Source organism: Balaenoptera borealis (genome assembly GCF_965194805.1).
Source record: "Balaenoptera borealis genome assembly, chromosome: X".
Taxonomy (NCBI): domain Eukaryota; kingdom Metazoa; phylum Chordata; class Mammalia; order Artiodactyla; family Balaenopteridae; genus Balaenoptera; species Balaenoptera borealis.
Window position 1 is genome coordinate 16,680,254 of NC_138881.1, and position 15,508 is coordinate 16,695,761.

Below are 15,508 nucleotides of genomic sequence, written 5' to 3' on the forward strand. Positions count from 1 at the left end.
CACTCGGAAGCTGGAACTGTGAACACGTTTTACTTGCAAACACACACTCGCGTCGTCTGGGTGACCAGTCAGATTGGCAAAGCTTCAAAAAGCCCATCAGGTGTTGTACAGACACCACTGGGCTCATCCCCACAATATCTCAGTAAGGGAACGTGCTCCATCCAGGAATGCTGGGAACTCTTTTACTGGTCCGCAGGGACCAGAGGAGGCACCAGAGGAGGAAGGGCTCCGCTAAAATACAAAGGAGGGGGGATTCCTCCTGCCTCCTGGGAGGGATGGAGCTCCAGCAGCCTGCAGAACGAATGGGAGAGAGGGTTCGTGCCCACCTACGAGGGAGGCCAAGTCTCAAGGTGGGGCTGGTTTGCTGTCTTCCCTGCTGCTTCTGACCAGGGCTTCTGTCTCCTGACCCACTGCGGCACAGAACAAGGCATCACGGGAGGGGAAGGAAGCAGAAGTGTGCGGCCACTTGGCCAACCAACTAGGGCGGCTGTTCACACGTAAGCCAAGTACATATGCTAGTCAGCGTGGAACAGAGCGGGCAGTGTCCTCATCACAGAGCCTGGCTACGAGCCCAAAACCAGCCATGTGTCTTCCGTGAGGACAGAGGCGGTGTTTGGTTATGTCACAACACGCACACTTTTATCAAAGAACTATTTGTATGGTACACACTCAATAGCTATTTTTTCATTGATCTGTGACACAGACCTGGCCTTCACAATGAGCTTCCACAACTCAAGTTTTAACTGTTCACTGTGAAAGAAAGAGGTGTAACTTCCTAAGAACTCGCAATGTTGGTAAAACTTCTGGCAGGCTGATATAAAATATTAAATTTCACAATAAAATTTCATGAGGCCACCCAGGAGCATCTCCAAATAATTACATGCATTAATTCAGCATTTCTCTTGTGACTTACAAATAACTGCTTTTTAAAAATGGAATTCGCTCTGCCTCCTGTTCATAATAATAACGTAACACTTTCCCCGTAAAATGTGTGATCAATCAAATCTTAGACACCTAATAAAATGAGTCCTTCCACAGCATGCAGATTTCTTTGGGAGGGACACGCAGACCATAGGAGTCAAACACATTCATAAACCTGACTGCGTGATACAGGTTACAGCACTTCCCTGAAAATGACACTTTTGACCCCGGTAAGGGGACTGTGGGCCCTGGGCTGCTTCTCCCAGTTTTGCCATGCCACCCCCTCCCTCAACGTTCCTGACCGAGGACATGTGTCTGCAGTATAGTAGCCAGAGTCCAAGGCCCAGCAGTGACTGACAGCTTTCGTTTGTCTGGATGGGAATTTCTCTAAGCCACACCCACCCATCAGCAGTTAATGAGCACCTGGGGCACTAGGCTGGCTGGGAACCTTGGCCGGTACAGCGGGGCCCTCTAGGCACTTACAGTCGGCATGCGGACTTCAGGATGCTGCTGGTGTGGGGAGGGCGGTGATGGCAGGAAGACTGGGGTGGGAGAGCCCCAGTGTGTTAAGTGACTAGGCTGGTTGTTTTTCATTTGATGAGAAATGCCGGCCCAAAGAGGCACCACATAACCCCCTCTCCTATTTCTTTAGAAAGAGGAAATTTAAAAGCAATCAAAACAAAACCATAATCACCATATTCCAAAGAGAAAGCAAATTCTGTGGGTAATAGGGACTAGCCCTGTGACAGACAGCTCTGTCTCTTGCCGTTCTAGAAGTGTCAACGAAGACTTGATCTCATACCTTTTTCTTCTGTTCTATTTGGAAGCGTTTCTGGTCTTTCAGGAGGTATCTTTTTAATTTCATGTTTTCTTTCAGTGGTACCTGGCGGGGAAAGGATGGCAACGATTAGGAAATGTTTCCCCCATCCATTTATTAGATGCACTAGCATTTTAAATATTTATCAGGTACAGCAAAGTCAATAGGTTTTTTTCTTTCCTAAGCTGAGTGCTGGTGTTATCTGGCAAACACAAGCTGCTTAGAAACGGAGCAGAAGCCATTTCTGGCATATGTCATTAAGTTTGCCTGCCTATGCATCCTTCATTTACAAGAACACCACTAATATTTATTGATATTTAAATCTGACTTCCTTACGCATCAAAGTAGTCACAGGAGACCACGTGGTGTGGGTGGGGAATGTATATAAATAAATAAACAAATCCACGGGCATGAGAAGATCGTTGTTTTACGCCACCAAATTTGGAGTGCTTTGTTACGCAGCAATAGTAACTAGAACGTGTATTTTTTTTAAATTGAAGTTTAGTTGACTTACAATATTATATTAGTTTCAGGTGTACAACACAGTGATTCAATATTTTTATACATTACACACCATACAAAGTTATTAAAATATTATTGGCTATATTCCCCATGCTGTACATTACATCCCTGTGACTTATTTATTTTATAACTGGTACTTTGTTACCTCTTAAACACATTTTTAAGCGGAGGGATGTACAGAGAAGATACGGTGGTTCTCCCTAGGTCCTTTGCATCTGAATCCCCATGTATTACATTTTCCCAAATGTGCCAATTCACCCTTCCTCTTTACACGCCTGGACCACAGCTGCTTCCCGCACCAGGGAACTTCATCAGTGTCAGCGGCCTCAGGTCCGTAAGTGTACTTGGAAAATAGCTAAAGCATGAAACCCATCACAAGTACTCCTCTGATTTATGGACTTGGTTGAGTGCTTGACAAACTCCTTACATGACCAACCCTATGGATGTGTGCTTGGTACTAAAATCTCAATTACACAGCATCAGAAGCCAAAAGAACTTAAAATAAAATCCACTGAACACACACTTTACCTTAACTCTTTAATGACTCACTACAAGTTAAACACTGTATCTGATTTCTATCAATTCTGTATCTGATTTTTTTCGTCAAATAACCAAACACAAGGAAAACAGGAATATCTACCTCCCCATTACAAAGCAGTTCCCAAGATTATACAGCAGGATAAATGAGCAGTAGTAGTAATCTAGGAAGATTAAATGCCATCATGCTTTGCCCCTAGAGATCCAGCACAACCTTTTAAAATTGTCTTAAAAGGATAAGAATTTGCCTACCATGCTACAATCTGGTCTCCTAACGCTAATGAAGAATTTCAGTACCACTCCTGGAGACAGAGGAGGAACTGACAGTCCTACTACCACGAAGAATCCAACCCTAGTTACATTCTAGGCCACCTGAGCCTGGGACCACTCAACTCACCTCCTTGGTCTCTAACCTGTCACCAAGGCTTCTAGGGGAAAGAATCTTCAGAAAAAAAGCAAATCAATAGTCTGCTTTAATTTCAGCAAAATAAAATATTTATCCAGCCAGAACCACTAGGTGGCAAAATTAAACTGCTCAACACAAACAAGGATGGGGGCTGAGCAGGAGATGTAATTAACATCCCATTTGGGGGCTTAATCTCTGTAATTCTCAACTATGCTGAAGGGAATGGGAAAGGAATGTGAGGTCAAGCTGATTTTTTTCCCCCAACTTGGTGGGCCAAAAGAACGGCAAAAAATCACTCCTAATAAATCTGCTGAATAAACCAATCTGGAAATGTATTCATACTTTAAATGCTACAGAAATATCATAACTATGCATGTGTAGAATTAAAAATACCCCTACTCTTCTTCAGTTTTAGTTGTTAATTTTTTAAAATGCCACTTAACTAGTTATTCACGGAGGAATTTCTCCCTAAAATTTGTGTTAACAATGATAAAGAGGAGTTCTATTGGGAACTAGGAATGCTCATCTTTATGTATGAGACGCCAGTGTACAATGAGTTACCAAGTGTCCAACGGCATCAAGTCTTCCTATAGTATTCAACCTTAACATCTGAGCCACACAGGAAAAGTGAATTAATTGGATTCTTTTCCAGATGAGAAAAGAATCATGAGGGAGGGAAAGTATTGCTAGAAAAACATTTTTTGTTGCTGGGGGCAAGTGAAGTAAGTACAAATTTTGGTTAACCACCCGGGACAGAAATCGAAAATTCAGCACTGCTATATATGCCCAGTGAAGTTGTGACCCACGGGAAGCAGCTCTTCCCAGGCTGACCCTCGACGGGCAGGCACAGGCAAAGCAGACAACCAGTTCCTCTCTCTACAAAAGGGGTTTATTTAAAAAATAAAAATAAAAACAAAGCAAACAAAACTGGTTTATTCCGAAACAAAGTCTTTCTGGTCATTCTCTTTGGGAGGCTATATCAGGGATACATTTTAATGATATGTTTCTTTGTTAGGGAAAACAGTAAGAGAAAGACAGTGTGTTGACGGAAGTGAAAGGTACATTACCTGCCCCTTGCTTGATGACGGGAGCCGATGGAGGAGGTGGCTTCTTGGGTCTCTGAAAAATTAATCAAAATGATACCACATGAGATTGTTGACAGGCCTGGCCTCTCACATGAGGACCACAGACAGTGTTTTCTAGATGTAGTTTGGACAGTCCAGAGAAGCTCTCCAAAAAAACTGAGCAATTCTCTCTCCAGGGATGTCAGGTTTTGGCACCTTTAAACAAGCACCAAAATAAATTCAGTCTGCAAAACAAAGCTCTGATGGACAAATGAAATACCATTTCCCCCTTTCTAAATTTGTAACAGCCTTCTGGAAAAGCGCGGCTCAGCAAAAATGGCCTGAAACCAGCAAGCACAATGGTACTCCTACGCTGAAACCGCATTTGCAATTAAGATTTAATCTGCTGAATAACCAGGCGATTCAGAAAGAGTCACTGGGATGGCTCTAAATTAGATCCGCTCTGGATGTGGGACCTGCAACAAAATGCAGGCTGAGGGGCCCCTGTGGCTGGGTAGGGTTCTAAGCTTTCTGCCCCTTTTCACCCCAAGGCTGGTAGGCCATTTGCGAGGTTCCCCCACAGACCAGTCATACCCTGGAAACTGGAATGGAGTTTCTTTGCATATCAGCCACTATTTGTTTTTCTCTCACACCCTATCATTCTGGAGGGGATGAGGCAGCAATGCAATTAATGGCATCTCCTTGCTCACCCAGGATTCGCTGTAGGTGGGAGACAGGCTGGGCTTGGCAAATGTCCTAGGGCCGAGAGTCCAGCCAGGGCACAGTTCTTGGGCACCATTCTTGCACAGGGGAAAAGGGGACCAAAGGCAAGGAGAGAGCCATCTCATTATCAACATCATTAAGGAACGATGGAAATGGGGAGGGTTTGAGCATATGATCCATGTTGCTGCTGACACCTGTCCTGACCCTCTCTGGGTATCATATACTTGTGACTTTAAAAAAGCCCCATGGACTCTCTTCTGCATGCTGAAAAAGTACTGATGTGACCAGCAAAAGCACCCGACCATCCTCAGCCCGACCCACCAGTGCCTCCCGGTGCCTGATGCAGTACCAGGACACAGGAAGAAATGGTTTTAAGTAAAACCCACAGAATACGAGACCCACAAAGAACTGTCTCAGGGAGCATCACAGCACGTAGGCTCTGGATCTGACATTTCAACTCTGCTCTTTACTAGCTGGGTGATTTGGCCAAGTGACCCCAAGTAAGAGTATAATATGGTGGGCAAGCGGCGGGGCTTCAGAATGTGGCTGCCGTTACACATCCCGGCTCTTTCAGTTTTTAGCCGTGGACCCTGGGCAAGTGACCTCACCTAGATGAAATTTCTCATCTGTAAAACGATAATATTACTTCCCTCTTAGGAGGAGGCGGTTTCACAGAGGGAGTCAGTAAGCACTGCCTTGCCCAAGCCTCGTGACAACTCGATAAGGAGTGATATTATTATGCCCATTTTGCAGATGAAATAATTGAGGCTTCAAGAGATGAAGTCATTTCCCCAAGTCACCAGGCTAGTAAACGGGGCAGGGGGCCAAGAGTCCAGTCCAGGGCTATCTGCCCCACAGGAATGCTCTTAACCACTGTGAAGGGGCCATCCTGCCAGAGGGCATCCACAAGACAAACCATCTCACGGCCATAAACCACACAGAGTTTACAAAAGCACAAGAAACTGTAGTATGTCAACATTAAGGGGAAAAAAAAAGGGTATTGAATTGCAGCTACAGTATGAGCTCAACCATGTTACAATATATTCAGAAAGGGAAAAAGACTGGAAAGAAAGAAATTTATAGTGCTGATCTCTTGTAGGATTATGAGTGCATATGTGTTTCCTTCTTAATATTTTTCTGTACTGTCTATATGCATCCAAACTTCATTATAAAAAAAAGAAAGAAGGACGTTCCAAAGGCCACCTCCGCATGGGTACAGGCCCTCCACCCTGAGCTTACGACTCTTCCCCTGTTGCCAGCCCCTTCCAGCTCTCTACCCTGACTCCTTTTTCCTTCCTCTCTTCTCTATCTTTGTAGAAATTAGACTGGGGACAGATGTGTGTTTACCTAATGAAGTTGAAACTCTGCCAATTAACCTTCCTTTACCTCTGGATCAGAGTAATTTCTTATGCAGGAAACTGCCAACAACCCGTGGCCTAATTCTTCCCGGCTCAGCCCCAGCAATGCCCACCCGCTGGACGGCTTCCTCACTCTCAGTTGTTGGAACATTTTTCTAACCAATTTCACATGAGCCTCCTCTTACCGAGGCCGTTACCCCAGCGACCTTGCCTCAAACCACAGGGCCTCAAATAAAAAAAGACAATTACAAGTCATCATATTTTCCAAGATTACTGTGCAAAGAAAAAAAAACCCTTAGTGTTGTGTCAGATTTGGCATGTAATACACGAAATGCAACAGGGCAGGGCGGAGGGGCACCGAGAGAGGGGACGGGAAGTATTGTGCTCCCCAACAGCGTGTGGAGAGCGTGGTCATGCCAAGTGCCTGCTCGGAGGGCGGAGGAAGCAGGCAGGGGTGTGAGGCTGTGTCGGGAGCCCTAGCAGCTGCGGAGGCAGGTGGGGCAGTTTGGAAAGGAGGCAGCAGTTTGTGAGCTGTCTGTCTTGCATTCACCAGGCCTGATCAACGCTGGCCAGGTGCCTGCTTTGCTTAGTAGCAGAGGAGGTTTACAAGTTGTCCTGTTTTTTTTTTTTTCCTTGACTGACTTTGGCCCTGATTCCATCAACCTTAGCCTTCCTGCCTCCTTAGATGAGAAATGATGCCACATTTTTCAAAGGAGATGTCTTTTAAGGTAATTCAGAACAAAAACCAGGGTCAGGGTTCCCTGTAGCTCTAGACCACCCCACAAACGATTAATAAAGTATTCACATGAGCTGACAATGATCTTTTTTCTTTTTCATTTTTTTGGCCGTGCCTCGCAGCTCACGGGATCTTAGTTCCCCAGCCAGGTATCGAACCTGGGCCCCGGCAGTGAGAGCACTGAGTTCTAACCATTGGACCACCAGGGAATTCCCCTGATTTTTTTTTTTCTTTTAATGCCACAGGAAGACAGGGCAGTGAGAACTGAGAAGGCAGCGTGGGTAAATCGGTAGCAAAAATGTGGCAGTAGAAAATTCATCATGGGAGTTCATGATTCTCAAACAAAAAGACATAAGCACATCATGTAATTGATTTTCCAGGTTAAGCAGTAGGTCAACGCTTTCTCTGTTGAATTTACCAGCATTAACTAGCTCCTGCAGGTGCGCAGACAGAAACATCCTTTCAACTCAGTCAAGTATTTTGTCATGAATTTTTTTTAACATCTTTATTGGAGTATAATTGCTTTACAATGGTGTGTTAGTTTCTGCTTTATAACAAAGTGAATCAGCTATACATATACATATACCCCCATATCCCCTCCCTCTTGCGTCTCCCTCCCTCCCTATCCCACCCCTCTAGGTGGGCACAAAGCACCGAGCTGATCTCCCTGTGCTATGCGGCTGCTTCCCACTAGCTAGCTATTTTACGTTTGGTAGTGTATATGTGTCCATGCCACTCTCTCACTTCCTCCCAGCTTACCCTTCCCCCTCTCCATGTCCTCAAGTCCATTCTCTAGTAGGTCTGCGTCTTTATTCCCGTCTTGCCCCTAGGTTCTTCATGAGCTTTTTTTCTTTTTTTAGATTCCATATATATGTGTTAGCATACGGTATTTGTTTTTCTCTTTCTGACTTACTTCCCTCTGTATGACAGACTCTAGGTCCATCCACCTCACTACAAATAACTCAATTTCGTTTCTTTTTATAAGTCATGAATTTTTTAGAGGCACTTGTTCTATTTATTCTCCTCCCTCCACAGTGAAAATAAAACACTCCAGCTCCAGGCCCAGGTGGCATCATCCTGCTCAACTGGCAGGTCGGTGCTAAGAACAGGGGACGTCAGAGCTCTGAGTGATCAGAGGGTCCCCTTTAAGCTGAGAAAACTGAGGCCTAGAGGGGCCATGTTAACAGCTAGGTGGGAGCTAAAATGGGCCCAGAACTCACATCTCTCAGTGTTCAGACTGGCAATTCATTAAAAAAGAGCCAACATGAAAATGTTCTTAAGAAAGTCAATGGGCGAACGTTTTCTGATTTCTGGGAGAGCAGAATGCCTTCCATGGCCTTCACACGTGCAGGGCACACAGGCCTGGGTGCACGTGTGTGTACATTTCCCTGTGTGTAGATCTGCTGGCTTGGACACAGAAGCAAACACCATCCTTCAAAGGATATACGAACTAGATTTCATTTCTTACTGTTATTACCGGGAAGGAAATAGACCTGAACGTTCTGGAGCGAAGACAGCAGCAAGGCAAGTTTTGCCTCCTGCTAAAGGATTTAGTAATTGATTCTGCCCTTTGTTTGGCAAGTCTGGCCAGCCCCAAGCGAAGGAGCACGTCAGTTGGCTCAACTGTCCTCCCTGGCAGGAATTATGGTTTGCCACTTGGCCTCTCAAGCCAGTTTGCCTTCAGAGCTCTGGGCCCAGACATGTGACTTGTTGAAAAGGGTACCCCTCAGGGGGCTTTGTGAGAGGAACATGGCAAGGTTCTGGAAGCGATTTTCAGCTTGATTTTGAGTCTTGGGAAGCCCTCCTCCAGGCATCTGGCTAAGTTCTCTGGAGGTGTCTCTGTGTGAGGCCGGACAGGGGACACAAACGGACAGTTCCTGACCAGGGTACCCCTCATGGCTCTAGAAACACACAGGGGCCTCCACTCTGCCCTTTTCTCTCCTGTCCCTGGCGGATCGGCAGCACATGTGAAGAGTGCATCTGGGGCTGGGCCCCTCTGCACCCTACAGAGTCCCCAGCACAGGAGATCACCGGGGGCTACCACAAAACCTGCTCTTGGCAGGGTCTCTCTCTCTTCCTCTCCTTGGCCTCTGGGCTGGTGGCCTACATGCATGGTATCCCTCTTGGCTGGACCCATCTAGACTGCTGGCCTGTTGGGTGGTCACCCAGGCTTTGGTGTTCGGTTTCTCTCTAAGATGCTCTCTTAATTCACTCCCTTGGCTTACCTCTTCACGCCATCTACCACACCCTGAAAGTGGTGCCTTGACTCCGTGCCCAGACCTCACACCCGGATGGATGGATCTGGGCTCCCCTTTGTCTGGGAAGACAAATCTGACAAGAGACCTGGCTTCTTTCTGCCCCTCCCTCTACTCTTGCTCCTCTTTCATACTATCACAGGAAAGAGCAGCTAGTAAGAGGGGAGGGACAGAAGGAGAGGAAGGTACACCTTGTCACCAAACGACCAAAGGACAAGGGATTCCTGAGTGCCAACCATATACCAAGCATGCTGCTAAGGACTGAATATTTGTCCACTGAATGGACACAAAATTCTTATGTTGAAACCTAATCCCCAATATGGTGGTGTTTGGAGATGGGGCCTTTGGGAAGAGATTAGGTCATAAGGGATTTCACTCATGAATGAGATTACTGCCCTTATAAAGTAGACCCCAGAGAGTTCCCTCACCTTGAGGACACAGCAAGAAGACAGTTATCTATGAACCAGGAAGTGAGCCCTCACTAGATGCCAAATCTTGGACTTCCTAGCCTCTAGAAGTGTGAGAAATGTCTGTTGTTTATAAGCCATCTAGTCTATGGTATTCTGTCATACCAGCCTGAACTGACTACGACACACACTGTTAGACCCTATGAAGGAGGAGCTTGGGACGCAGGTCTGCCTTCAAAGAGATTACAGTTCATATGGCATGATGAGAGAGAATCACTTCAGGCAAGAGTATACTGAATGAGGTGCTCAGTTGGGAGAGTAAAGGCTATAAGTACCAACAGAGAAGGGAGAAGGAGTGCCATCCAGGCCATGTCAGGGAAACTCAGCTGGGGCTCTGTCATGAGGCCATACTTGGGCAATATCAACACCTTGACAATCCCCATCTCTACAGGTGAAATTACCCAGAAAATTAAATGTACAGACAAATAATGTCAAAGGTGAGTTTTATTCATAATGTTGCTTATTATAAGCACAAATTTGTTCCTTTTTGGAAGACTAAAAACAGGGAAATAATTCATTGGGCATCTTCAAAAATGAGAAAGAAGAGTGGTTCTCAAAAGGCTGAAGCATGTGACTAGGAATAAAGAAAATTTTGGCTGAGGACAGTGCTATAACTGGGTTGTCAGATGATGGGGGCTAAGGTAAGGGGCCTCCTTAGAACTTAGTAAAGAGAATGTGGTCTGAGTTAACCAGCAAAATTCACCTACAGTGGATTAGCCATTACGGGAATCAAGCAAGAGACATCCTTTCGTAGGCAAAGAGGGAACTTACCTCAACATAATAAAGGCCATATATGACAAACCCAGAGCCAACATCATTCTCAATGGTGAAAAACTGAAACCATTTCCACTGAGATCAGGAACAAGACCAGGTTGCCCACTCTCACCCCTATTATTCAACATAGTTTTGGAAGTCTTAGCCATAGCAATCAGAGAAGAAAAAGAAATGAAAGGAATCCAAATCGGAAAAGAAGTAAAACTGTCACTGTTTGCAGATGACATGATACTATACATAGAGAATCCTAAAGATGCCACCAGAAAACTACTAGAGCTAATCAATGAATTTGATAATGTAGCAAGATACAAAATTAATGCACAGAAATCTCTTGCATTCCTATACACTAATGATGAAAAATCTGAAAGAGAAATTAAGGAAACACTCCCATTTACCACTGCAACAAAAAGAATAAAATATCTAGGAATAAACCTACCTAAGGAGACAAAAGACCTGTATGCAGAAAACTATAAGACACTGATGAAAGAAATTAAAGACGATACAAACAGATGGAGAGATATACCATGTTCTTGGATTGGAAGAATCAACATTCTGAAAATGACTTTACTACCCAAAGCAATCTACAGATTCAATGCAATCCCTATCAAACTACCAATAGCATTTTTCACAGAACTACAACAAAAAATTTCACAATTTGTATGGAAACACAAAAGACCCCGAATAGTCAAAGCAATCTTGAGAAAGAATATTGGAGCTGGAGGAATCAGGCTCCCAGACTTCAGACTATACTGCAAAGCTACAGTAATCAAGACAGTATGGTACTAGCACAAAAACAGAAATATAGATCAGTGGAATAGGATAGAAAGCCCAGAGATAAACCCACACACCTATGGTCGCCTTATTTTTGATAAAGGAGGCAAGAATATACAATGGAGAAAAGACAGCCTCTTCAATAAGTGGTGCTGGGAAAACTGGACAGCTACATGTAAAAGAATGAAATTAGAACACTTCCTAACACCATCCACAAAAATAAACTCAAAATGGATTAAAGACCTAAATGTAAGGCCAGACACTATAAAACTCTTAGAGGAAAACATAGGCAGAACACTCTATGACATACATCACAGCAAGATCCTTTTTGACCCACCTCCTAGAGAAATGGAAATAAAAACAAAAATAAACAAATGGGACCTAATGAAACTTAAAAGCTTTTGCATAGCAAAGGAAACCATAAACAAGACGAAAAGACAACCCTCAGAATGGGAGAAAATATTTGCAAACGAAGCAACTGACAAAGGATTAATCTCCAAAATTTACAAGCAGCTCATGCAGCTCAATATCAAAAAAAACAAACAACCCAATCCAAAAATGGGCAGAAGACCTAAACAGACATTTCTCCAAAGAAGATATACAGATTTCCAACAAACACATGAAAGGATGCTCAACATCACTAATCATTAGAGAAATGCAAATCAAAACTACAATGAGGTATCACCTCACACCAGTCAGAATGGCCATTATCAAAAAATCTACAAACAGTAAATGCTGGAGAGGGTGTGGAGGAAAGGGAACACTCTTGCACTGTTGGTGGGAATGTAAATCGATACAGCCACTATGGAGAATACTATGGAGGTTCCTTAAAAAACTAAAAATAGAACTACCATACAACCCAGAAATCCCACTACTGGGCATATACTCTGAGAAAACCATAATTCAAAAAGAGTCATGTACCACAATGCAGCTCTATTTACAATAGCCAGGACGTGGAAGCAACCTAAGTGTCCATCGACAGATGAATGGATAAAGATGTGGCACATATATACAATGGAATATTACTCAGCCATAAAAAGAGACGGAATTGAGTTATTTGTAGTGAGGTGGATGGACCTAGAGACTGTCATACAGAGTGAAGTAAGTCAGGAAGAGAAAAACAAATACCATATGCTAACACTTATATATGGAATCTAAAGAAAAAAAAAAACGGTTCTGAAGGACCTAGGGGCAGGACAGGAATAAAGACACAGATGTAGAGAATGGACTTGAGGACATGGGGAGGGGGAGGTAAGCTGGGACGAAGTGAGAGAGTGGCATGGACATATATACACTACCAAATGTAAAATAGCTAGCTAGCGGGAAGCAGCCGCATAGCACAGGGACATCAGCTCGGTGCTTTGTGCCCACCTAGAGGGGTGGGATAGGGAGGGTGGGAGGGAGACGCAAGAGGGAGGGGATATGGGGACATATGTATACATATAGCTGATTCACTTTGTTATAAAGCAGAAACTAACACACCATTGTAAAACAATTATATTCCAATAAAGATGTTAAAAGAAAGCAAACGTATTAAAAAATAAAATAAACCATGATAAATGTCAAAAAAAAAAAAAGATACATCCTTTCCTATAAAAGTTTGGAACGTACAAAACTCCCGCCGAACGATCTTAAGGTTGGCACTCAACTGTAATGGAGAATGTGGGAAATCTACTTGCTTGAACCGCGATATGTCTGGAGATGGACAATGGATGGCAAGGGGCTGATCAGCCATGAAAACAGAGAAAAATGGAGAGTTGCTGAGGTCACAGGTGCAGGGCTCTTGCCAGCATCCTCTGGGCTTAGGTGAACTCAACATACAGTTCCCTTGGCTCACTCTTCCCCCTAGTGCCTGAGGGGGCCTCAAGTTGTACCTGCAAGACCCTTCGTGAAAATAACTAGCTCCTCTTCTTTTCATTCCTTGCTCTCCCGGAAATCACCAAGTAAATGTGGTTTCCTATAGAATCTGGCTTTTAAGGAATCAGGCTGAGAGGGAGCAAATGCCCAGGGCAGGCAGACCTATGTGCTTCAGACGGGCTGAAATTTCAGTTCCTGTTGCGATTAGTAAGCTGTCAGTTTGATCCCCGGGTAAGTCTCTGTGAGTTTGCAAATGTGAGCCCGCATCACAGTTACAGGCATCCTTAGAAGTCTCTGAGGGCAGGGTTCTGTATCCCTGAGGCCGAGAGGCAGACCCTCCACTGTAGAGCATTCACTGGGGAAACGCCTCTGGGCATCTCAGCAATGCCCCGGTTTTCAACATGGCACAAGCTCACAAGAGCCCCTCAAATCAGCGCATGCAAGAACAGTACCATCTTCTGGTGATTTGAACACTTTCTTTTAAAAGAACTGGATCCTGAGACTTTCTTAAAACACTATCTTTCAGAAACATCATCTTTCAGGATACCTGTTCTATTGTTTTTTTTTAAAAATGACAGGAAGATGTTGTTTCTGCAGTTCAGAGAGTCCAAGTTCCCTGCTTTCCTTCAGTCCTGACAACAGAGCATGCACGTCGCTTCATCAGAGCTCTCAGAATATTTAATCTTTCCATTCTAATATTCAATTTTACTGTCAAGGCTCAAAATAAACAGGCAGCCACTGAATCTAGGTTCTCACACAAATAGCTTATATAATTGCTCTAAAATCTGCACCAAGAGATCGACTGGTGCTCTCTGGGAATATCTTGGGGAAAAGCCCCAACGCCTTTACTACCCCGGTGAGAGAGAATCTGCTGAGCACCCTCTGAAAGAAAGACCTCGAGGAGTTCCAAAAGGCCCTGTAGTAACCACCTGAATCTGCACCGGAGCAGAGAATACACCTGCTTCGTCAGAATGCTTCGGTGATGCCTACTGATTCAAGAGGTCTGCCGTTGAATAATGCTGTTTGCTCCTGTCTACCCTAATCATCACACATCGTCCTCTTTTCTGGATGAATGACTGCAACCCCAGCTACTGGCAAGACAAGATGACATCTGCTGACACCGATGGCAGAATAATGTTTCAGACTCTGTCATTCACATAGTACATTTGTGTTAATGATTCTAATCATCTTTACACAGTCAACTCAGCACACAACAGCCCTGTCTCCAGTCATGCTGTCACGAACTCACCAACATTCCAGGTGCAGTTCTAAAGGCTGGTGTAACAACCAATGCAAAGCTGGTTGGTGGGTTTTATAGGCCGGAGGGGATGAAAAGGATATAATACTTTGAATCTTCTAAAAGCTAAATGTCACATTATACAATCGCTTCTCAGCTGTAGGTATTAGTTTGTCTGACAGGTATAACTACTGTTTCCCTAAAATTGAGTTTTCTGCTTCTTAGGAACAAGGTTAAAAGACCTATCAAAGAGATGGTGGTTGCTTGTCTGGGGTGGGAAAGATGCCCATGGGCCCCAAAGAGCGTGCGTGCCTCAGTGAGCAAGCCAAGACGAGTCCACTCATCACTGACAACTTCACTCTCTCAGCGGGAGTCCTCCGGTAATACCTTATGTAACAGAGCAGAGCTTCTAGAAAAGTATGCCATGGAGTCTCTCTCACTTGAGTGAATTTATTGCCCCCCTAAAATATGGCTGGGGACTAGAAGGCAGGGTGCTACAACGTAGGCAACCACAGGCTTTGCCCATTTGTTAAAAGAATTATCCAGATTTTACCTCAGCCTTCAAAATCATACTACCTCCATCAGGACCAAGAAGGCGGCAAATGTCTGGTAGGAGGGCGTGCTTGCTAAGATGCCTTGGCCAAAGGGAGAGGCATCACCATGAAGGTCTTGGTATCCAAATGCTTTGGATGTGAACACCTTTTACCAGGCTCGCAAAGATTAGGGAGAAGGGTGAAACGGGTAGTCTGGGTGGCCCCCTGCTGCCCAACACTAAGCCCACAAGGACAGCGACCACGTGTGTCCTCTTCACTTCCCATCAACCAGCATGGCAGCCAGCCCAAAGAAGGGACCCAATAGATACAAAGTGAATGAATGAATAAACATAAAACATCACTGTCAGGCAGCAGATCTGCCCCCCTCCCAAATATGCAAAATGACATGAAGGTTATGCCATCCTGTACTTGCTTGTCTCTGCAAATATATATTATAAGGCACTAGATTTCTTTTTAAAGGCTATTCATCAAAGTTCTTAGATGCATTTGGATCCCCAGGGAAGCTCACC

General features: G+C 44.4%; 1 protein-coding gene and 1 long non-coding RNA gene across 9 annotated transcripts in view; one reads left to right on the top strand and one right to left on the bottom strand.

Annotated features, from left to right (window-relative positions):
* LOC309620021 overlaps nucleotides 1–15,508 on the top strand; it is a 601,726-nt gene that overhangs the window by 524,457 nt on the left and 61,761 nt on the right. The window lies entirely within an intron of this gene.
* SH3KBP1 (SH3 domain containing kinase binding protein 1) overlaps nucleotides 1–15,508 on the bottom strand; it is a 337,377-nt gene that overhangs the window by 51,731 nt on the left and 270,138 nt on the right. For all 8 annotated transcript variants that reach the window (XM_082375630.1, XM_082375635.1, XM_082375631.1 and 5 more), the window contains 2 exons: nucleotides 4,271–4,322; nucleotides 1,724–1,804 (listed from right to left, as the gene is read on the bottom strand). In XM_082375630.1, coding sequence (XP_082231756.1) covers nucleotides 1,724–1,804; nucleotides 4,271–4,322 — 133 coding nt within the window. The remainder of the gene's footprint in view (nucleotides 1–1,723; nucleotides 1,805–4,270; nucleotides 4,323–15,508) is intronic.